The 23,496-nt window shown below is 38.3% G+C and overlaps 1 protein-coding gene across 1 annotated transcript in view; it reads right to left on the bottom strand.

Moving 5' to 3' along the window:
• Nucleotides 1–2,006: 2,006 nt before the first annotated feature.
• LOC109050600 (BAI1-associated protein 3-like) overlaps nt 2,007–23,496 on the bottom strand; it is a 41,835-nt gene continuing 20,345 nt past the window's right edge. Inside the window, exons 3-34 of the mRNA XM_042720518.1 lie at nt 21,540–21,627; nt 19,191–19,268; nt 18,975–19,082; nt 17,244–17,303; nt 15,932–15,998; nt 15,186–15,399; nt 15,063–15,107; nt 14,897–14,974; nt 14,657–14,762; nt 14,449–14,556; nt 13,934–14,026; nt 13,743–13,846; nt 13,402–13,519; nt 11,963–12,087; nt 11,499–11,589; nt 11,143–11,199; nt 10,746–10,843; nt 10,367–10,418; nt 10,101–10,252; nt 9,788–9,911; nt 8,552–8,695; nt 8,302–8,397; nt 7,801–8,016; nt 7,446–7,514; nt 7,282–7,361; nt 6,991–7,099; nt 6,114–6,185; nt 5,951–6,034; nt 4,870–4,990; nt 3,968–4,091; nt 3,691–3,896; nt 2,007–2,671 (exon numbers count right to left, since the gene is read on the bottom strand). Of these exons, the coding sequence (XP_042576452.1) occupies nt 2,568–2,671; nt 3,691–3,896; nt 3,968–4,091; nt 4,870–4,990; nt 5,951–6,034; nt 6,114–6,185; nt 6,991–7,099; nt 7,282–7,361; nt 7,446–7,514; nt 7,801–8,016; nt 8,302–8,397; nt 8,552–8,695; nt 9,788–9,911; nt 10,101–10,252; nt 10,367–10,418; nt 10,746–10,843; nt 11,143–11,199; nt 11,499–11,589; nt 11,963–12,087; nt 13,402–13,519; nt 13,743–13,846; nt 13,934–14,026; nt 14,449–14,556; nt 14,657–14,762; nt 14,897–14,974; nt 15,063–15,107; nt 15,186–15,399; nt 15,932–15,998; nt 17,244–17,303; nt 18,975–19,082; nt 19,191–19,268; nt 21,540–21,627 (3,391 nt within the window). The 3' untranslated portion in view covers nt 2,007–2,567. The remainder of the gene's footprint in view (nt 2,672–3,690; nt 3,897–3,967; nt 4,092–4,869; nt 4,991–5,950; nt 6,035–6,113; nt 6,186–6,990; nt 7,100–7,281; nt 7,362–7,445; nt 7,515–7,800; nt 8,017–8,301; nt 8,398–8,551; nt 8,696–9,787; nt 9,912–10,100; nt 10,253–10,366; nt 10,419–10,745; nt 10,844–11,142; nt 11,200–11,498; nt 11,590–11,962; nt 12,088–13,401; nt 13,520–13,742; nt 13,847–13,933; nt 14,027–14,448; nt 14,557–14,656; nt 14,763–14,896; nt 14,975–15,062; nt 15,108–15,185; nt 15,400–15,931; nt 15,999–17,243; nt 17,304–18,974; nt 19,083–19,190; nt 19,269–21,539; nt 21,628–23,496) is intronic.

A 23,496-nucleotide genomic window follows, 5' to 3' on the forward strand; every position in this document is an offset into this window, starting at 1 on the left:
TCTTTTTGTCTTTTATGATACTGTTCTCTGTCCTTTAAAGAGGCCTGTGAGTTATTAGTAATGATGCAGGTTAATAACGCACTATTTTCTTTACGGTTACAATTAAATGACCCATCTCACCTCTTAATATGAGCCATCTAGTGTCCGGACAAGGAACTAAAGGAAGTAATACTGAAATCTGTGGGGACACCTGGTGGTGAACGTGCAGAGCTTCTCATATACCTTCCAGCTATTTTACAAAAAACTATTATGTATTTATAAAAACTAGCCTATAATTTGTTATCATATTATTTCATTATCACCATAAACATACTGGTTTGTATTTTAGAAATAGCTTTACCATTAACTGCACTTCGTTATTCTTCTAGTTATTTAGCTAGTGGCTAATGAATCGGAAGTCTCGGACATTCATAAAAAATAGCTTACTTCCGTGTTGAAAAATAAGGTCGATAAATTCAAATTATAGGCTACTATAAGATATATAGAAATACATTTTATATACAGAATTAGGCTATGTAATAGGGTATACAACTGTTGTACTGTTAAACTCTACTGTAACTATTATGAATTGTAATTTAATAAGGAATCATTGTAATATAGCAGATGAGACCATATTGTATTTATCAAGTACCTGGAATAACCGCAGAACTTGTGAGGCTCAATAGCAGTGTGGGTTTAAAAGCATGCAGTGATGATGAGGCTGTAGACGTCTCTGCTGGTGGGAGATGAGATGTTGAAGGCCACCACAAATCTGCACAAAAACTTAAAAAACCCTTAGTGATCACACAATGACCCCATTGTGCCTATTCGACCTGTTTTCAGCATAAACAAGTCTCTTTCTAGTTGTTATCATCTCTTTATTGAATTCATAGTGCACGCAGCCACACAACGTGCATGCACACACACCATATACACCATTACTGGAGTCACAAAAGAGACAGAGAGTTGCTGACAGTATCACATTCTTGAGCGTGTTTCAAGTGGAGCATTAATATCAGTGTTGCTGGGTGCTTCGGTAGGTTTCAGCAGGCTTTGGCCTTCATTTGTTTGCCAGTGGCTTATTTCGGGTGGTTTTCACTCACCGGGAGGTGAATAGCACATGATAAGTGTGAAGGTCAGAGGAAGAGAGGTGCTGGTGAGGAAAAGTAACAGGCTGAAGTTATAATAGCTGAACAGAAAGCGGCCTGCTGAGAGCTATTGGTAATGTACAGATGGGAAAGAATGTGATAGAAGAGTTCATAAATCCAATAAACCCCCATATACTGCACCTGCTTCAGTCACAAAAGACATTCAAAACATGGTGGTGAAAAGCCTTTGCGGTGTGAAAAAAAGTCCTAATTTTTACCCTAATCATTTACTGGCAATAAAAACAAGTAATTTGGCAGAGAAAATACGAGAGAAGAGAACCATCTGAACATTAAACCCGTAAATTGATAGACCACTTGGCATAAACGAATACATTCTTTAGGAAAGACAACATCTTACAGAAATGCTACGATAAAATCTCAATACAATCCAGTGGGATTCAAGGACAAATACTGAACATTCACAGTTTAAGATAAAGGACTTTTCTGAAAGTATTTTCCTTGATAAGAGCGAACAGAGAACACTTTCGATCGCTAATAAGATAAACATTGTCATATCGGTGCTGCTGTATGATTACATGAAAAAGTCATCAACATTCTCTTGCCCTTTATGCTACATGTAGGCCACGTACACACTACAAAGTTTTGGGAGTGACAACTGCATTTAAATGCTGGACTGAATCCCTTCTGTGTGTGTGTGTGTGTGTGTGTGTGTGTGTGTGTGTGTGTGTGTGTGTTTGTGTGGAATAAAGGAGTCACGTTTGTGATGGTTGACATGGTGATAACCTTAGGTTTGGCTGTAAAAAATAAATAAATAAATAAATGCCAACACTCTCCATCTCAAATTTTCTGGGGAAATATGAAAGGCCAGTTAAGTTTATGCAAGTTTCCTGTGAGTGCTTTTTTCCTGTATATATATATATATATATGAGGTAAGAAAAAGAATCTTAATTTGAGATATATTCTCTGAAAACAAATGAAAACAAGTCAAAAATATTGATCAAGATAGGATATTTTTACAGTGACCTATTTTTATCTGCAGTGTGTATGTGGCCTTGCAAAACTGCTGCATGTATAGAAATTCTGTTACTTTTGTCGTGCTTGTTGAAAATCCTCAAGTAAAATCTGTGTTTATTTCAAAGTTCAAGTTCTTTGAGTTCAAGTCATAATCTATAGCTCAGATAAGCATTTGAATTCAATTCAACTGATAATTGTTTCTTTCAAAATAGACCTTTCTACTACTAAATGCATACAATTCTATCAACAATAAGCTCCATCAGAAGGCTTCAACATCAAAACACAGCACACATTAAGTGCTGAACAGTGATAAAATACTGATCTTTAAACATGATCATTTACCTTACCTTTTTGTTCTGGACAACAGTGCAAAATACATTTAAAAGAGTTTGCTTTTAAAGAGTAAACATAGTACAACATGTAGAAAAGACCACCATCAGAAATACATGCACTGCAAGGGACACATTACTCTTCCTCCATTGATTTCTCGATCTCTTTCAGCTTTCGCACAAACTCTTGAGCCTCTCTGTTTGCTGTTCTTGCCTCCAGCATCTTCATGATGGGCTTCTCTGTATCAAAAGAAGCAACTCGGTCAGAAATGAATCCATTAGACCAGACACAACAATATTGTTGAGGTGACAGACCTCTCAATAGACAGTGACACTTGTAATTGGAAATCCTTTCAAGAGGACAGGCTGCAACAGATACTAAACACCAAGCAATGCTGACAAAACAATGAAATCTAAACAGTACTACTTTCCTTTTTCTCTCTGAATCTAGAAATAATCAGCAGTCTTGAAATAATATGTCATATTTACTGAAAAATTACAGATTATTCCACTGGACTTACTCAACCCTGTTTCTATAAAGTTGTTTTTGTCTATGCCACCTTAAATCATGTCAAAAATATTTTCTTCAAGGCCAGTTTGTCAATGGTTCAAGAATCATTGTGGAAGCAATCTGTTATCGAGCATAATATGTATTTGTATTTATTTATTTATTTAATTTTTTTGTATAATGTTGATGAAGAATTGTACGGATTATAGTAAATCATGTGCACAGTTTATTATTTTTTTTCTTGCATGTCATGTGCGGAGCTCTGTAGAATTGCAATAAAGTTTGCTTCAATATGGTTTATAGCTGACAGTTTTGTGAGAGAAACAGCAGCACAAGAATGATAAAATACATAAAGCATCAGGAAATGTAAATTTTGTGCTCTTCATTTATAACAGTAGCACTTTGTCTTAGGCATTTTTTCAATTCCTAACACTTCTATATTATTCAGATCAAAAACACCTGACTGTCATAATCACATCATATTTGCAAACTCGTAGGTAATGAATTTCCCAGAAGGACTTGAAGGTACCGTTAGCTTCAGCCCTAATCAAACACATCTGATCTAGCTAATAAAGCTCTTCAGGATTCAATTACCGGCAGGTGTTTAAGAGCAGGACTAGATCTAAACTCTACAGGAAGCTTCAGCAGGTCTCCAGAAGCAGAGATGAGTACCTCTGATTTAAGACGTTTTATGGTTACTCTTAAAGGAGAAATGTCACAGGTCGTAGATAAAATGGACAGATTAGCATACCGCTTGGTTTTTGGCGGGACAAGTGCAGGATAACGGGTTGAAGGGTCTTTCCAGCAGGTGTGGCACTCGGCCTGCCCGGCCAGCAGAAGTCACTCAGTGGGGCAACAGCCTCGCCAGCGAAATCATTAGTGGACAACCAATCATAGTCCATCACAGTGAAGGTCAGGCAGGCACACCTGTGCCTGTACTGCTCAGGGCTGACATGGCTGTGAAGAAGCAAATGTGATCAAAGAGCTGTTTGGGGTGCCGGGACCCAAGCAGTTGATGTGGTACTCACAAGTAAAAAAGCTCATCAAAAACCGGATGCAGGGTTTTGAGCTTCACTTGGGTGCGCTGACTCCGAGCTGTGGGGAACAGATGGTGAGGACACAGCTCCACGATGACAAACGGATCGCTGAGGCCTAGGAAAGCATGAGTTCGGAGACAAATCCAGTAACAGATAACAACAGAAATATCAGCAAGTAGTTAGTTTGGAAGGAAATACCAGTGCTTGCACAGCAGCAAAGAAATAGTGCCAAAGATTTAGGTAAACTTTTCACATCAGAATCAACACACAATGAAATACTCTCTTTGCAGTGTAAAATTGGCTATAAATGGTTGAAATATGCAGGAAAGCCAATAGGAAGACCAATACAAATTCAGGATGCAAATGTTATGAAATCATCACTTTCCTCTTGAATTCTGAACAATGTCAATGTAAGTCAACAGGAGATTTTCAAAATCTAATCTTAAATCTATCTCTTTTTACAAATAAGTAAATACATGGAGTCTGTAAGTTTAAATAAATTGTGTTTTACATGCAAAGTATTTAGATTATTAGGCTTGGGGATTTACAGTAGAAGCATTACTAGAATATGGATGCACCAATATTAAAAAATCTGTCAGATATTAAAATTTCGTACCATTTTGTCTGAATAAATTAAAATCCAAAAAAAGGTTTTCTATGCTATAAATGAATTTAAGCATCTTAACATTATAATGCATCATTTTGAAAAAAGGCTAAATATTACATTTGTTAGTGTCCTTACATAACTATTGTTTTAAAAAATGTAGACATATAAATTTAAAAACTTGAACATATAAAAATAGATGTAAAGGTATATGTAAAAATAAGGTAAATGAGCATGCACAATAAATAACCAATAAGGATACATTGAAATACTGTAGATATATATTTACCATTAGCATCCAGGGCAATGAGGTCAGCTGCATGCAGTATCTCCACAGTGAGTCTTTGCTCAGGGGCATCATAGTAACACTTCACACTGATACGACCAAAACGACTGTGCTTTAAGATTCTCTGTAAAACAAATGTGCATCTGTTAAAGACTACTATCTGAAACATATAATTCATAAATGTGCATCTGGTTAAAAACTAATAACACATTAGGTAGTGTTGAGACTCCACAATTGCTTTTAGTGAAAATGTTTGGAACAGGCTGAGTCTCAAAAGCTAAGGAGATAGCATTTTGGGCACCATAGATGGGGTGCTGGTGTGAAGATCGTCTCAAGTTGTAAGTGGCGAGATGACGTGACCAAAATTTGTGGCAACCCTGCATGTATCTTTCATGTATATGGTGATATTAAGGAATTGGATAAATCTGACTTCAAGTCATGTCAGAATGATCATTATTTACTTTACACGAATGCCACCACTGGATTTTATGTGAACCCTGACTTTCTGGAGACAGGCATGTCATTCTAGAAGGACATTTACTTTGTGTGCATTTGCTGTGCTATTCATGAAGTAAAGCTAAAAAGCTCGCCAGGAAACACCACTCATTTAACTAAATTATGAGGCTACACATGAAAAAGAAGGAAAATAAATATAAAATTGCCTAAAGTTTTCATATTCTAAGCAAAATCACTTCTAAGCACAAATCAAGAAACTTCTAAATTCAGTAGAACATAAGAGGATTTGAAAGCACAATTATATTTTATTAAACACTAAAGTAAAGTTGCTGCCTGTGAAAAGCAGTTCAGATCAGACATTTAAGTTCGTAACATGCTGGTTATGGAGACATCTGCTCCCGTAGGCAGCAGACAGCAAGTCAGCTTAGCAGGATTTGAGACACAGTCAGAGACTGCGAAATCTTACACAGTGCAAAGAACGCTTAGTCAAAGAGGAAATGACTGATGTAAACTTTTAATCATCAGAGGAAGGAATGGTATTTGTGATGTCTTAGCTCCTAATCAACACCTCCTCTCTCTGCAGGGCTGGAGCTAAAAGTTGTGGAGGTCCAGCAGGAGTCCTACCCACCTGCTGGGAGATTTTCTCCAGGAAATACTGTTCGATCAGCTCAAAGGAGGAGCATTTGTTCAGACGCAGCTCCTCGTCCAGGGCCTGATGGGAAGGAAGAGGGAAGGTGGATGAAGCCATGCTTATTCATTTCATCAGCCATATTTATTAAAGGTGAGAATACCTTATAATCTCCACTCTTAAGGTCTTCCAAAAGCATTCCTTCTCCATCAGCATGGAAGAACCGCACCAGTGTCTGCACAAAAAGAGCTGGTTATTAAGGTGTCTGATCACTTCCTGCCTGACAATCAATACAAGTCATTGTATTTCATGCCTTGTGCCATTTTTTCTTGTGCTCTTTGACTGTATGGACTCCAGCAGACATGCACAGAGTCTCATAACACGCTCTTGAGACTTGTAATGTCGAACAACATGTTCAGCTCACACGCTCAGTCAGCACTTCATGAGAGTTCATGTAAATCTGTGGTGAGTTCCTGCTAGCTCCTCTCTGTTGGAATACTGGATCACACATATTGACATGCTACTGGGGACGTCCTAAGTTCTCCACTGAGCTGTGGCCAAGAGCGCTGGCAAATATCTGATGTGCTTCTGACGGTTTCAGGCATGATGTAAAACCGTGACTGTGAATGCAGGCTGAGAGATACCGGATATGAGGATCGCTGCCCTCTGCAGTCACAGAGTTCTTGTAATAAACCGCCAGCTAGCAAAACACATTGTTGGCTTTCAGCAGCATTTCTAACTAATCTAACTAATATAGTACTCATTTTCCCTCAAAATGTTGCTGGAGCTCAGGCAAGAGACCTGCCAACCTTTCTCAAAACAGTCTTAAATTTTTTTATCTTTAGATTATGATTCCATCCAGTCATAGGATATTGAATATTTTTGATAATTTGAGCAATTTTAGAACACACATTGATTTCATTTGTCATGTGTCTCCTACTAATGAGGTGCATGTTTCTTTTTGAATATGTTGTGTACAAAGTTGTGCAGTGTATTCCAGCCTTAAGTCTTGTGCTGTGTTGTGACTCATCCATACTGACCTCTACGGTGTACTGGAACCGTGTGTAGAATTCCACCTGGACACCCCTGTTTTCCACCACAGTGTCCATGATCATCCGCAGGAGCAGCTCCCACAGACTCTGCAGAACCCTGAGGTGCACAACAACCAGAAAGATCACGCTCACAGACACAGTGACCTCCTTCACACACTGTCGATTATCACTTTACAGAGCCCAATTTACTTGGAAAACATGCTTCAAAGGATAAATCTGTGTCATTACTGTTATCGCTACAGTGTGTCCCCCTTATCACTAAATGAAGCAAGTAATTACCTTGTTAGATTTTCTTTAACCAGTGACTCATTGAGGATGACTAGAGTGTCATCTAGGTACTTCATCAGGGGAGCCACAGCCTGGAGCAAGTCATCAAAGAGGACATAAGTTGAAAAACACATTAGGCCATACTTTATTTATATTTTTTTTTTATTCATACTTGCCTCATCATTGTTAATGGAGTCTGGAGATAGGCTGATGTGTTGAATGCATCTCTTGAGTTCAGGAAGCATCTGAGTAGGACAGAGTTTTATGTGATTGACTTACCACTCCAGAAACTGTGCAAAGCTAACCAATCAGGGGTGTTACTGCTCCAACACCTTTGTGACATCATTAATGACAGTTCTATACTGTTAAACCAATGTGGTTCAAACAATGGATGAGTGACAAAGTTACTATGGTTTTGTGAAACAGACATGACTAGCTTCTACAGAAATAATCTGCCATTAATTTATTTCTTATTAATCTGACATAAGATCTATTAGCAGTAGATCTGTGCTTTTTGATGCATGCCACTACCTTATCAGTAAGGTGTGCGATTAGGCGTTTGGCCTCCCTTTGCAGGTCGATATCAGCATTGTAGAGCTGCCCATTGAGGGACTTGTTGACCTGCTCCTTTCCTTCCAATCCGCACGACTCCTCCATGGCCTGTTCGACCCCCCGCCAGTCCAGCTCCCGCGGCAGACCACCCAGGTAAACACGCACATGCTCTGTGCTGTTCAGAGCGACACAAACCTGCACCAAAGCAGCAGCCAGGAAGAGGAGGAAGGGAGATCGGAAATGAGGAAAGGAGAGGTAAAGAGTTGAAAGAACAAAACGGTAGAAAATAAGGAGGTCTAAATGGGGCGAAGGGAGAGAGAAAGCATATAGTGCAAAATGAAAAGGGGGCGCTAACGAGGTCAGACACACTGTGACACAGATGCACCGCTGAGACGTCAGTGTTGTCAGGGAGAAGCACTCAACGCTGACATTTACTTCGCTCATAATGAAAGCCACCCCTCCTTTGCCCCAAAGCGGTACCTGCATGATGAAACTCTTGTGGTCTCGTCCCAGCTGGCCCCTCTCAATCTTGCGCTTGATCAACTCAGCGTAACACACCGCCTCGCTGCAGAAATTCTGCCACACATCAAGAAAGAATCAATTCACATCAATTCTCCTTTCCATTACGAGCATGCTTTTTATTTTCAGTGTTTTTGACCGCCGCTTCCCAGCTGTGCAAGCTTAAACTGCATGCTTATGAAAGTGGAGCTTAGAGCTTAGAGGCGCTCACATCCGTCAGGCGTGTGATGAAAATGAAGGCTCCCGCTGAATCAGGCCACGCCAGCTGGGCCCAGAACTCCTGCACCTGGGTAAAGCATGTTGTAACGTCCACCGCCGAGGAGCTGTGTTTGGTCTGTCTCTGGATTGGCTCCAACTGTATCATTAAAACAGACACGTTACACTACGCAGCCAACACACACCGACTAACACGCTCTCATTGGGGTACATTAACTTGATTTTTGTCACTCAGAGAGGCTGATTTGTATAGGTCTTCTCAGTACAGACTTAAAAATTAAAGGGGGGTTTCGCAGCGATGACACAGAAGAACTATTTTAGGTTCCACAAAGAAACTTTCAGTGAACAGAACCTAAAAGAACCATTTCTTTCTTAACATTAAGAACATTATCTGCAAGAGCCATGTTTTATAAAAAAGAACTCTAAGTAGATTATAGAAATTATTATATACAAATTATAGGCTGAAGTTGATCCCAAAAGCAATGTAACTAGAACTGGAAAGTCTGGAAACTGGAAAAATATATCTAAACTTAATACAGTTGATGCTACTCTTCTTATATGTTTTTTTTTTATTTTTTTATTTAAACAAATGCATTCATATTTAAATTTGAAAAATAAAAACAAATCTATGATAAAAATAAAATAATAAAAGAAAAAAAAAATTTGGGTGGTCAACCAATGTTGGTAAAAATAATGGCTAGACTATTGCAGACCACTATATGAATAAAATTCAGCAGGATTGGACATGTTATCTTTACAGTAGAAACGGTTTGGTCAATGACTCACTGGCAGGCATGGAAACCATTACACATGTCTTGACTTGTCATCATGTCGCCCCACACCATCTTCCTCACTTTCCATAAGCTATTTCTCTCTGTCTACTCATCTGCAGCATTGCTATCACTGTTATTGCTGTACAACACTTTACATACATTTTTAAAATGAATCTGCCTAAAACACAGCTTCCACCTTATTGTTCAACCCAACACCTGGCAAAAAAAAGTGGACCAGGGTCATGATGACATGGCCTAAATTTGATTCAGTTAGGTTACAATGCACATATTGATAAGAAGTGCTCATATGTTCATGTCAAGTCAATGTTTGGGAGAACCATTTTGGGAAACAGGCCCAGGCCAATAATCTGTTTCATTTCACTATTGAAGAACTCTGATTGACTGGGCATGTTTTGTATTGGCAGCTATAATATATGCTATAATGCTATAAAGCTCACCTGATCCATTTCCACAGCTTTACGGATCCTGTCAGTGGACTTTTCATGTACAATCTGCAGCCATTTATGAATAGAAGTCTTGAACCAGTTATGAAATCCAGTTAGAGCCAACATCTTAGTGTCTCTGAAAAGAAATGACCACATGTGAATCACAGTTATGACAAAGTCATACTCAGGCTCACTCAAGAGTAGATAACCTTGTCAGTTATGGGTAAAATCATTTATCTATCAACCCTCATGTATAATCCCTCTTTATATAATTAGCCTAGCTGATGAATTAGCTCTCTTGCAGATGAGGAACCCAATTACTAACTTGAGAGGCAGAAACTCCCTGAAGCGCTTGAGGGACTTAAGAGACATGAAGAGCTCAAAAAGGGTCTCTCCCATGGTTTGGGTAAGCCGTGAACTCTCCTGTTCCAGGTTCCCACACACTCGCTCCATTGCCACATTTACGTCATCTGCCACCTGGAGACACAGCAAAACATTAAAGCTCCCTCTCTATTTCCTGACTCCTGTTTATCGAGGCAAGACTTATTTTTAACAGAGATCTGTAAGCGTTCCCGGGGTGCTCAAACTTACAAGCTTCTCTAACTGCCGGTAGGAGATGCTGAAGAAGTCAACCTTCACAGAGCTAAAAGACAAGACACAAAAACAATTTTTTCCCATGTTTTTTTAAGCTTGTTTAATTGTTGTTGTGCCCCAACCCATCTCATTAAAAATGAAGTGTGTTTTAAATAAACTATTCATAGGTTGGTTTTCCCAAAATGTGTGCAGGGCAATGAATCAACCCATTGTTCTGTTTGTTTGAACATCTCGATCAGCCCAACACAGCAATACTGACTTGGCGTGAGTTTGTATTGGGACTGACTGACCAGTGGTAGGCAGGGAGCATGCTTTGGAAACCTGTTTGAAAATAGTAATTATTTTTGCAATTCTGAAATTACATGTCAAATGTTACCTGTAATAAAGCGTGTTGTAGACATTTTGTCCTCTCTGCACATCAACACATACCGCATCCACCACCATAACCAAACGCCTCAGCTGCTCCTCTAGAGTCTGTAGAGATGTGCAGACAACAGATACATCAGCTACAGTAATCCTTGACCAATGCTCTCCTGTTCAGTTATGAGCAACAGAAAATCTACAGATGCTTTGTACAGTAGATTTACAGTACAAAATGGTCTGCTTGTTCCAGTTTTATACTACAGTATATGCTAATATAAATCATAATATAAAGGGACACTGAAACTATGTATTTATTTTAGTTTCCAAGCTGTCTTTGTGCTGTACCAAAATGTTTGGAGCTACATTTGAAAACACTTTTAAATGGTAATTGTTATCAAATCAATACTTACGCCTTCATCTGGTTTAATGTTTGATATTATTCCTTCATACCACTCAACTGTGCCTTTCTAAAGTCAGGAATAAACAAAGAAACCAAAAATTACAGACAGTAATAATATACAAATGCATCCATAATGCAATTGAATATTAACTATTTAAAATCACTCTTTACAGTGGACCAAAAAATATTTGGACAATTTTGGACACAAAAACCCAACTTACTGTACTGTAAAATTTTCTGAATGTCTTAGTTACCCTTAAACTTTTGAACAGTTGTGTATATTTTTGACAAGTGTGGCTTCAGTGTCCAAATACCTTCTGCGACCACTATATGTCTCACTGTTGTGTGTCTGTATCACCTTATTACCTTTATAACTGTTGCTATTTCCAAGTGCAGTTCACTGCGGTTTGAACACACTGCTCTAAAGGCTGCCATTGACTGCATGTGACCAATGCTCCTAAGGCACATATACACAGAAAATCAATATCCAAAGAACCAACAACACCATGTGGAAACTGCATGAACTGTTTGTGTGTTTGTGTGTCTCTGAGCTCAGTATACAGTACTACATTGTAGCAGCAACACTAGAAATGCCCACAAGATGTCAATTTTTGTGTGTCGCGCTCCCCAAAACAGATCTACCCATAGAAGTCTGAAAGGGCAGATCACCATGAGTTCCCAGACACAGCTGCTGCAGTTGATGGCAGAAATATCTGAATCCCAGTGCTTTTATTTTGGTCCTTTGGCCAGGAAATCGAACTCATGAATGTGGGTTTCTATGGACATATGTGTGAGTTTATGAGTTAACCTGTGTGTGTGTATGAATTCACCTCAGCATAAGCTCACAGCGTATGATGGCAGCAGAATTGTTGCAGGGGAATACTTGACGCATACTCTTCATTTGAGACAGGCAGTAATCACAGTAAAGTCTGAAGCTTTCTGCCAAGAGACCCTCCTGCACTCAGAAACACATAATTACAGACTGGACCCAGATGAAAAGAATTAGTTCCAAACTAGAGCCTTAGGGGAGAATTCACAAGAGAATTAATTACACCCGCTGATAGCGCTGTTTATTTGCACACGCTAACTGCGTTGTTTTAGCACCCGATTCGCTAAAAGAATTATGCAGTAAATTAGCACCAATTGCAATTTGCAATATGCCTACCATTCATGTATTTTTCTTTAACAGAACATGTAAATGTGACCAGCTCTGTTCAGTTAAATAAGTGACAGAGATATTGAATTTATCATCCATTGTTAGATTGTTTTATTACTTGGGTTTATGCATAGGTCTAATATAGAACTTTCAAATCATGTTTACTTATAAAACCTTATAAAAAAGAATTATATTTAGCATTAAAGGGTTCTGCTATTGTTACAGCTGCAGAATACACATTTAGTTTTGTTTAGAAACATTTTACTTCAAAGTGTACTTCATTGGTCACTAAGTATGCATTTGTGATTTTATCTCCCCAAAATTGTAAACACTGGCCAACTCAGATCTCTGTCCACTTCAACCAATAGCGAGAGTTTGGGGCGTGGCTACTGTAGCAAGCTGAGCCAGTAGGTGTTTAGCCATGGCTAATGCATTACATGGTAAAATAAATTCAGATTCTTTTACAGAAGTGTGAGATAAAATCTGAAAACTGGCCAAAATACAGAGAAACAGACGATGGGTAAAAAATGGGTGAATTGTGCCCGTGCTTTTACAAGATGGATTGAATTTGATGGATTGTTTGGGTTTCAGTCGAGACACCAAACTTGTGGAGCTTCTTCTTGAGAGGTAAGCTAAACTCAAGTTTAGTTCAAATTCTTTACTGTCAAACCCAGATCAAACAGCAAGATATTGTAAGGATAAGAATAACTGTTGGAAAATGTTGTTAGAAAATATGACAGCAGTAGCGCATACTTCACCTTTAAGCAAACATTTTAAACGATATTCATACATAATGAGTTTTTACTATTTATAAACATAAACCTCAATACATTTTGTTAGATTGTTAGATAGCTCAAAATATTCTGAAACAACAAATCTCAAATCATGCAAATTTGCTTCTTAACCTGTTTGTCTCATTCTATAAACATTTGCATTTTACTTGAAAAAAAAAAAATGCTGATTAAGAAAATGATTTTCTGCAGCGCAATGAATTCACCCATAATGTGTAAACTTCCAAAGAGCGCTGAACCCCAGATTGATCTCTGGTCTCTATGCTACAGCACATGAATGTGCCCAGACATTCAGGGTCAGCGAGCTGTTGTAAAAACTCACCAGCTCCCCGTGCACAGCGGTATCCTCCCACTCTGCCTCCACAGTTTTCAGCAGCCTGAGGAGCAGAGCGTAGCTCATCCTCTGAGAGCGGTGATGGCTGCTGTAACACTGCCAACGGCTGCAAACACATGCAAAAACATCCGTTTTACACACTAGTGTCAGTCTCACTGTTGGCAGGCATGTGTAGATGAAGCATGCAGCGATTATCAGGATGGGTCTTGGTGTTATAAGCATTTGCTGTTTTCATGCTGTTGTGCTCATCCTGTCAATAAACACGCCGACTGCGTGGCGCTTCGCAGATGAGCCATGATCTCACTACAGGTTTGATGTTTAATACGCACATGATGGCCTGCTGCAGAGGGGAGAGGTCAGCCTGCACTGCGTGATGGGACAGCACAGTCCATGCAGCCGCACACACTTGTCCATTCCAGTTAAAAGGCTCTTTCTGAAATTAAAATGGTACAATGATTATTTATGATAAGCTCTGAGCTTGATGCAGAAGAATGCTAGGCAAATAAAAAAAAAGCGCAACCTGAATTTGATTATGCTCATAGTCCAGAATCTGACTCAACATCTTCTTGTGAATGGACACATTGGAGGCCATTTTACTCAGTGCTGTGTCTCTCTGTTGAGCAGACGGAGGAGTGATTAATAAATAATATAATGATTTTTATGTAGCATTATAAATGTCTTTACAGTCACTTTTGATCCATTTAATGCATCTTTGCTGAATAAAAGTCCTAATTTACTGATCCCAAACATTTGAACTGTAGAATACTAGCTGCTCTTGTCCATTTAAGGCATGCAAATTGGGATCTGGGTTTTCGAGTTTCAAAATTACTGAACAGCACACATCCCCCATTGAATAAGTAGATGGAAGAGTGAAGCCAGTATATTCTTCAACATTATGCTTTTGTGTTCCAATAGTAGAATGCAGGTCATGCAGGTTTTGTAACACATGAGGGTGAATAAATGATGATAGAATTTCATTTTTCAGATTAATATCCCTTTAATGAGTGTTGCTAGATCTCAGGTGAGCAGCAGTACCTGAGTGGTGAAGAGGCGAAGAATCAGGTGACATTCTCCTTGAACTTTAGAGGCACTGGATCTGGGCTCTAGCTTAAACCATTTATCATAACCAACGACCGGGATCTCCTAGTGAGAGACAGAAAGTGATCCAAAAGTAGATTCAATGACAAGCACAATGAGTTGCCTTACTATTCTAGAAACTAAAGTGTGCAGAACTAGTACTCACATTCAACGGGATGTTGATGCAACCCAGGAAGTCATCAGCATTCTCCTCGCTTCCTGATGCGGCAGCCCCGTTAGACCTCACAGATTTGGCAATTTGCTTGAAATATCTAATAATATGATGCAACAGTTTGAGTCATACATTCAGCATGTGTTTGAGCCAGTATTTGCAAAGAATATGTCAGATGTACTGTATCCCAGGCTCATTAGCTTTATGACAACAGATGGCCATTGTGTGATCTACCTGCCCATTCCTCTGAATCCACTGATTTCATTCAGCTTCTTACAGGCTTCCGCAACAGAAACATCGTCATCATGATCCCTAGGGTGGAAAATAACAAACAATTTTTCAGTGAGAAGAGCAGAGATGACTGTTCTCGTTCTGAAGGACATATGTTGATGCATCTTACCATATGTCCAGATGGAGTAGGTCATTATGAACATCATCAATGTCACTGTGGAAAACAAAACACATTTAAAAATGCACAAATCATCTAATATTATCTATTCATTTCTAACAGTAGGTTACTCACAAAACAAAGTGTTCATTCCACACTGGGTTAAGAGTCTCTGGTTTGACTTCGGTCACCTGGATATCTCTACCTGCCAGCACTTCCTTTACACTGGAGCGCTTCTCTAACTTTTCCCGTCTCTTGCGAAAACTGAACTTCCTCTCTTTCTTCTCCTCAGTGTCTTTGGGCGACTGTCCCAAGAGGATTCCCAGCATGCAGTAGGGGTCACTGTAGCCTATACAGCACCAACAAATAACAAATATACTAATTAATTCAATAAAGGTCAGTATAAATAGTTTCAAAGCAGATAAACAAATGGTCTGTTTCACTGGAAGAGAATATATGGAAGAGATCTTATTGTTAAATCATTTATGCACTCGCAGAAAAAAAGGTACAAAACTGTCACTTTATTAGGTAAATAAGGTACAAAGATGTACCTTTTAGCTTTTGTACCCTAGGGTACAGAGTTACAGTTTTGTACCTTTTTTTTTCTTCCTGAGAGTGTGATGGGAATTTTGGCTCATCAAAAGGAGAAAAAGCTTTGCAGACAAAATAAAGTCTAAAACTAATACAATTTCTATGATGCTTTAGTTAAAAATAAATAAAGATTTTTGAAGATTTTCAAAGTGTATTATGTCTAGATGTGAATGTTTTGCCTTCTTGTTCTTTTTTCCACAACAAAAGTCAGTGCCACAGATAACATCAAAAAGACATGATATTAGAAGCAAAACACACAAATAATTCACAAAAGGCAAGAAACATCTTACCATTGGCATCTTTTGCCATGAGATTCTTGCCTTTCATTACAGAGACCCTGAGAGAAAAGCTGGCTTTCTACAAAAGAATGTTTCAGACTTGGATTAGAATGCATCACAGCTGTAATAAAAACTGAGCATGTTTCATTAGCTGTTTGACATGGTGGTGGCACCTCGAGTGAGTGCAAAGTAAAACAAATGCAAGCATGTCGTGCTTTAGTGCCAAGGCCATGTCGAGAGGAAAGAAATCAATAGAGGTTTTCTTTTTCAGACGTTAGAAGTGAGTATATTATGTATGACAGGCAGTGGGAGACTGTTGTTCCAATGAAGGTTCTGATCATTGTGATGCACATTCAAATACCAACATTATTCTGTTCTCTTTATAGACCTTTAAGAGGTTACAAGAGGTAACCAGGGCTTCTTTCATTGTGACATTTCAAAGTTGCTTTAGTCTTGCAAAAGATAAAACTGGTTTAAATTTCTTTTTTATTTTTATTCTGCATCTGTTTAGTAAGGGAGGCTTTCTAATAGATATCAGTATTTTCCACTTGTTAAAGGGATACTCCACCCCAAAATGATTTTTTTGTTATTAATCACTTACCCCCATGTCATTCCAAATCCATAAAAGCACCGTTCGTCTTCGGAACACAATTTAAGATATTTTGGATGAAAAGCGGGAGGCTTGAGACTGTCTCTTAGACTGCCAAGTAAATAACAGTGTCAAGGTCCATAAAAGGTATGAAAGTCGTCGACATAATATTCCATCTGCCATCAGACGTGCAATCTGGGTTATATGAAGTAATGGGAACACTTTTTGTAAGCGAAGAAAACAAAAGTAACGACTTTATTCAATAATTCCTTTGTCAACGGTCTCCTCTGTGTCTCTCCATATCAACATATGATGTGTATGCTCTTTTGTGTCATCCGCACCACAAGGATGTGCTGTTTTCTTTCAAATCAAGGCCAAACACATGTAGAAACAGTGCATCCTTGTGGCGTGGATGACACAAAAGATTAATTAATTAAATTGTGTTCCGAAGACGAACAGAGTTTTTACGGGTTTGGAACGACATGGGGGTAAGTGATTAATGACAAAATTTTCATTTTGGGGTGGAGTATCCCTTGAAAGATTTATTTTACCTTTACTCATATGAAAAGAGAAATGAGTGAAATCTGTCTATAAAGAAATAAGAAGTTGGCTCTTGATATCGAGCTGGCGGCAGGTACCACTATTGCTGTTATTGTCAGCACAAAAGGTTGAGAAGAAGAGAGTCATGTTTGCAGTATCAGACAAAAGTTCACAAAATCTATGCGAGACCCTCACCTTGGATTCTCTGACTCGCTGGAGGATGATGTCATGCTCCTCTTGACCCATATCAAAGACCTGAGCGAAAGTGATCAGAGAAAATTTTGTATTTATTTCTTGTCTCATCATCAGTTTTAGCTCATTTGTCATTGCTAGAAAACACTTGATTTGTTTACTGTGTTGAGACGAGCTGAAGTGGCGTTTGGTATCGCACTGTATCTCATGCCTTGTCAGTTTTGTACGCTTTCTTGGCCCTTTGTTGTGTTAAACAGTAAAGCGTGTTCAGTTGAATTCTATTACAGTTTATCAGACTGGTATAAAAAAGGTTAGTATACTGCGGCAGCCCTTGTGTGAAGCCCTCCACGTGTGAAGACAGAAGAATGTAAAGACCAGCAACTCTACCTATGCGACTCCACTGAGCAAGGACACAGACAAGGGACTTGAGTATTGCTTCTTATTCATCCTCCACCCAGAGGGTGGAGTGAATGTACAGCGCTGTTTTCCACCCTCAATACCACACCTGAGGTGAGACCCTTGAGCAAGGCACCAAACCCCCAACTGCTCCCCAGGTGCCGCAACAATATGGCTGCCCACTGCTCTGTGTGTGTGTTCACTACTGTGTGTTTTCGCGTCAGTGTGTATTGGTCACTTCTTTCTTCCTTCTCTGCAAATGTCTCCACTGCTTAAAGGAGTGTCAAATAAATACTTGTGAGCACTACTTGATTCTATCTCAACTTTCAAAAACTGCTACAGAAAAATGTTGTCATAGTCATGAAACTTCTGTTCCTTTGTGTTTCCCTATTTTGGTCATGTTCCATTCCTCGTTTTGTTAATTGATTAATCCCCACCTGTTTCCATTCCCCTGATTACTTTCCTTGTGTTTAAAAACCCTGTCTGTTTAGTTCCTCCTTGTCCGCTATTAATGTTAATGAAATGTGTAAAAGTTCTTATGTTTGAAGATTTGTGTTGGATGTGCTCTTATTCTCCTGTGAGCATTAAAAGAACTCTTTGATATATCTTCTTTGTTTGATTTACACACCCAGCACATGTGACAACTGTTTAACTGATTGTATATGTCTTTGTTCTCATTTTAACTCTTTAAAAAATAATTAAAAGGTTATGAGTGCTGACAAACATGATTCTTTATTATTGAGAAAAGAATCTTTGACTTTTGAAGCAGTGATGGTTATCACGGTTATGTCAGTGGTTAAGGTAAAAATCTCTTTTTTTTTAAAGAAAAAAACATTATAGATCAGACACTTCAAACGTAAGACCTGCTGCACCTCGGTGTTAGAAGTCTCAGAATGGAATCAGGCTCCTCTGGAGTGACAGGGGTTTCATGGGTGTAATATAAGCACCAAACATCAATCCCCATTGGGCAAGGGCTTTGATGTTTAATCATGTCTGAGACAAGAGCATCTGCTCCAACTCATAAAACCAAGTCAATGTAAACAAACCCCCCACCACCACCTAAACGCAACCCTCCGTTCCCACACAATTCCTTCAAAGACTAGTTTTTTTTTTTCAACAACGCAAGTGCTTTGAAAACAAAAGATATATATATATATATATCTGTGTAATTCATTTCTATTTAGAAATCAATCAGAGCATGATATTTATTTAGATCTTGGTGGATTTGAAGCGCCAGAGGCACAATACGCATTGTGATATTTGTGTTGTTATGGGGGGATGCAGGGGGTGTTTGAAACATGTACTATGGAATTTATTGAGAAAACAACAATGTTGCACCTTCTGCAGGTAATTGAAAATGTCCCCTTCGTTGGTAACATATTCTGGCGACGGCACCCCAACGCGACTGACCATGGTGTAGATTGCCTCCTCATACAACAAATCCAGCTGAAACAGAATGATTTATTTCAAAATCGTGTAACCTTAGGAGAATGTACCACAAGAAGGAATCATCTGAATCACTGCTGCTTTTGAAAGGATGACCAGGAGACTCACCTCATCCCTGGTGGATCTCTCAGGAACAAAAGCCTGGTCTTTACACTCCGGGGGTGGAGGAGCACAGCTGCTCTCCTCCTGTAAATGCATGAGGATGGAGAACCAATAGACACAAAGATGACAGGTGAGGGGATCAATGAAGAGTGGTGAGATCATTAATTGTATTTAACAATGAGCTCAAAGCATCTCTTTAACTGTGTAGATTCAAGGTCTTCACTGGCTGAGAGCAATGAGCTGGCAAGAGGAGAGTTTATGAGCCCCCTCAGAATGATCCTTTATAAGAAATGGATAATTTGATCCAAAATATGAGCTCATTTTCATTTGAGCTGGGCTAATAGATTAAGGGGATCTTGACAATGGCAGAGTGATAAACTCCCACTTTTCTCAATGAATGTGGTTTACTTTTTAGTTACAACACAATCATTTCTTAGAGAGAAGTGATTTAAGTCAAATGTTTTAATCAATGTCTTCACACTCAGCTATTTCAGGGAGAATTTGAAACAAAAAATAGAAAATAAAACTCAGATAAAGAGGCTTTCCTACCATGGATTACTACCAATAGTTGTATCACTGTATTCTTTAGAGCACCTTGTGATAGTTACCATAAGTATCATGGGCCATGAATAAAGCACTCAATCGGTATCAAACGGTTATTACTGAAAAGCCTCATTGTGCTAGGTTTGTGTGCTATTCAGAATTAATTCAAGAAAATTCCATTGGAATTTTCCCTAATTCCAATTCAACTTCCTGTGGGTGTGGCCAATTCAATTAAATTTCAGCAACAGTCACTTGATCATAAAATCCCTGGAAAACAGCCATCAATTTGCTAGCAATAACTCTAGCACTGACCGCCGTCAAGAGCTCATGAATCCACTGTAAGGAAAACACTGAGCCAGAGATGTGCGCGTGGGAAGTTATTAAAGAGGGATTTGCTGCTCGCCAAAAGAACAGTGCTGCCTGTTTCATCTTTGTTAAAGACCACCAGAACTGTCCAGACACATCTACCAGGGTGAAGAGATAAAATTTGAACTTTACAACATAAATGGGAAAGTTATTTACGTCCACAGCAAAATGGTGAATTCCGATTTCAGACCCTCATAGCAGACGTGCCATATGGTGGTGGGAGTATCATGAATTACAGCCTAAGAACGGGATAGCTTGCAGTCTTTGTGGGCATAATGAATCCTAATTGTACTCTTCATCTCCACAGCAGTACCGCCGGCTAACGTTTGTGAATTTCTCTGTCTGCTTTGTATCCAATCTCACTAGGCATTGTATTTCATTCTGCACTGCATTTAGTCTCTTTGCTTGTATTATTATTTGTCTGTCAATTAGGTTAGCTGACATTTAGTACCATTATTATGTGACATTTCCTCATATCATTTCCATTGTCGCTGTAAGGTTGTGGAGGAATTACATTTTGTTTTTCCTTACAGATGGACTATAATGAGAAGAATGGCACTAAACCTGACTTGACTTATACAGAAAAATATACTAGTGAATGTCAGCATATCCGCCCTCGAGGTGAAGCGCAGGGTGTAAGGTCCTGCATTGCAATGCTAATGATCTTAAACACACAAGCAAATCAATAATGGAGAGGAGCAACCAGAGAAATTTTGTTTTCCAATGGTCAAGTCTTGACCTTTAGCTGAATGAAATGTTGTGGCATGACCTGTTCAAGCAAGACAGCACCAAAATCTCAATGACATAAAGTGAAGTACATGCAGCCTTTCTTCAGTCCTTCATAATATCTATATAAAATGTCAATATTCTTATTTTACAAGAAAAACATTAACTTAACTTACAACTTTGTGATTGATTATTTCTTGCATCAAGGGATAAAAGCAAAAATATGTTTCTATACATCAAGGTTTGCACAATTTTCCCCACAAAGATGGTGGATATTGGATCACTGTGTTCAATAATGATGTGAAAAGCATACTTTCATACATTAATTGTGTGATTAGATTTTAAGGATGCCATTTCTGTAGGATTCTTCTACAGTGAGTATACAGTACTACCCATTCTAAGTGTTAATGATGTTTTTATCACCCAGAACCACTTGGAGGCAAAGTCTACTGAGGCGGCATTGATTGCTGTCCTTTTCAACATACTGCTAGAACAGTGGGAGAGGAACGCTCTTCAATAAACATCTAATTCAAGCACATTAACTCTGATGCCGTCTTTATATGAGGGGAAGAGGGAGGGTGAGTTTCTGAATCCCACAGCAATGCTCAGGAGAAAGAACTACTTTAATATGACCTGATTCTTCAGCACACAGGGGAATGTGGTGACAGGGATACACCTTGGTAAAAGCAGGGATGCAGTCTTTTTGAAGAATGTGGTTACCTCAGTTTGGCCAGCAGACAGCAGACTATCCTGTTTCTGGAGGATTTTATTCATGCGGTCAAAGAACTCCCCGTTTCCCCTGGCAACCCTGGAAAAAGAGACGAATCAGTTCAGTTGCGGAACATTTCACCCTTGTTTACATTTAATTACACAGTGTGGCTTCAAAAAGGGTTTCCCGTCCAGCCGAGTCTGGGAAATATTTTTTTTCTCTGCTCTGCTTCACTGTAATCACTATCACATATATGCTGAAAAGCTCATCTGGAGCTCTGGAGTGCTGCTCATTCACACTAATAAGATAAGATGAACAACATTGAGAGATATTTGACAGGAATCCAGCACATGCTTGTGTTGGGTTGACATGTAATTACTTGAACATAGATAAATGGAGAAGTGGTAATAAACCGTCAAATTTAGACTGAAACCGAGAGCGGTGCTGACATATGACAGGACGAGGACAAATTAGCATGAAGCTTTTACTTTCAGACAATGCTTAGTTTGAAGAGAAGTAAAAAAATATTTTGTAATGACAGTAAAGTTATACTTCTCTATTCTATGTGAACACTAATATGAACAATAACACTTAATAGCAGTTGCTACTAGGGATGTGCTGGACAACTTCTTCTGAATACCACAAATAATGACTTATAACAGAAACAATAATAAAAAGAAAATATTCAGTGAACCGATTATCCAACGGGCATCATAAAAAAGTATTTATTTATTTTTTTTTCAAAAAAGTAAAATTTTTAATGGATGTATTTAAAATGACAACACAATGGAGAGTTTATAAAGCTAATAGGACTAAAATGTGAACATCATGAATGAAAATGCTCATAGTGTGATTTCAAGTTCTGGTGGTCACATTGTCTCTTAATTTATTGTGTCTAAAAAAAATCCAAACTGTGATACTACAAAATAATTATTTTCAATTTAAATGTCTATTTAGCCTAAATGTTTTAAATCTTATGAGCAATATAACATTATTATGTGTCTCACTTTTTTAGCTTTATTTTTAAGGCTGTAATAAAAAAGGAATAAATCATGTTTTATAAAAAAATAAAAATAATGTTTTGATGCACTTTTAATCCCTGCCTACATTCTGTTCTATTTGAATACATAAAAAGATAATTTTGTCATTCCAACAGATCAACACACTCTAAACGCAATTTGTAACTATTTTATGTTTTGGCGAATTTGAATTTGAATGAATATGTACAATCTAATTTGTATGTTTTCATATAATCTGCACACACTTCACTGGTGATTAGGTTAGGGCAAGCTTAATATTTTCTATTAAAAAAAAAATCATATTGTACAAATTCATATGAAATCGGCATCTTAAAATAAACCAGTGACTTTTTTTTTTTCATGAGATCGGGTTACAAGAGAAAATTGCACAGATAAATACTATTTTACCTTTGTTGGTTTGTTATTATTATCGAATGACTTAACCAGCTTCTTTAGATAAATTCCGCTGATAAACATTGTTTTGATTTTGCACTAGTTGGCCAGTACCAAACTAGCACTAGCCTGTGGTGTGCTTCCCAGACAATGACATTGCCTGCTGCTTAACTTCCATAGTACACTGCATTGATGGAGAAACTAACAAGCTATTCACAACTGTTTCCAGAAAACGTATGAACTTTACTGCACATCGTTCAAACCACGTTGGTTAGAACTCTGGTTAATGACTTTAAGCTGGTGGAACTAGAGTCATACACACATGTACACTCCTCAAAAATGGCACTTTAATTCTTCTAATAAATAGCAGAAATAGACTGAAATTTGTAAATGTATGAAATTACACACATAGATTGTACTGCATATTAAACTGATTATTTTGCTCAAGTGCATAATCTATTTAAGTCCACGTCATACTAACAAGAAATTAATGTTGGATGGATGGATTCAACAAACACCAACTATGTTGGAAACGACAGATCTTGCAATCATAGTT

Source organism: Cyprinus carpio, chromosome A3 (genome assembly GCF_018340385.1).
Source record: "Cyprinus carpio isolate SPL01 chromosome A3, ASM1834038v1, whole genome shotgun sequence".
NCBI classification, from domain to species: Eukaryota; Metazoa; Chordata; class Actinopteri; order Cypriniformes; family Cyprinidae; genus Cyprinus; species Cyprinus carpio.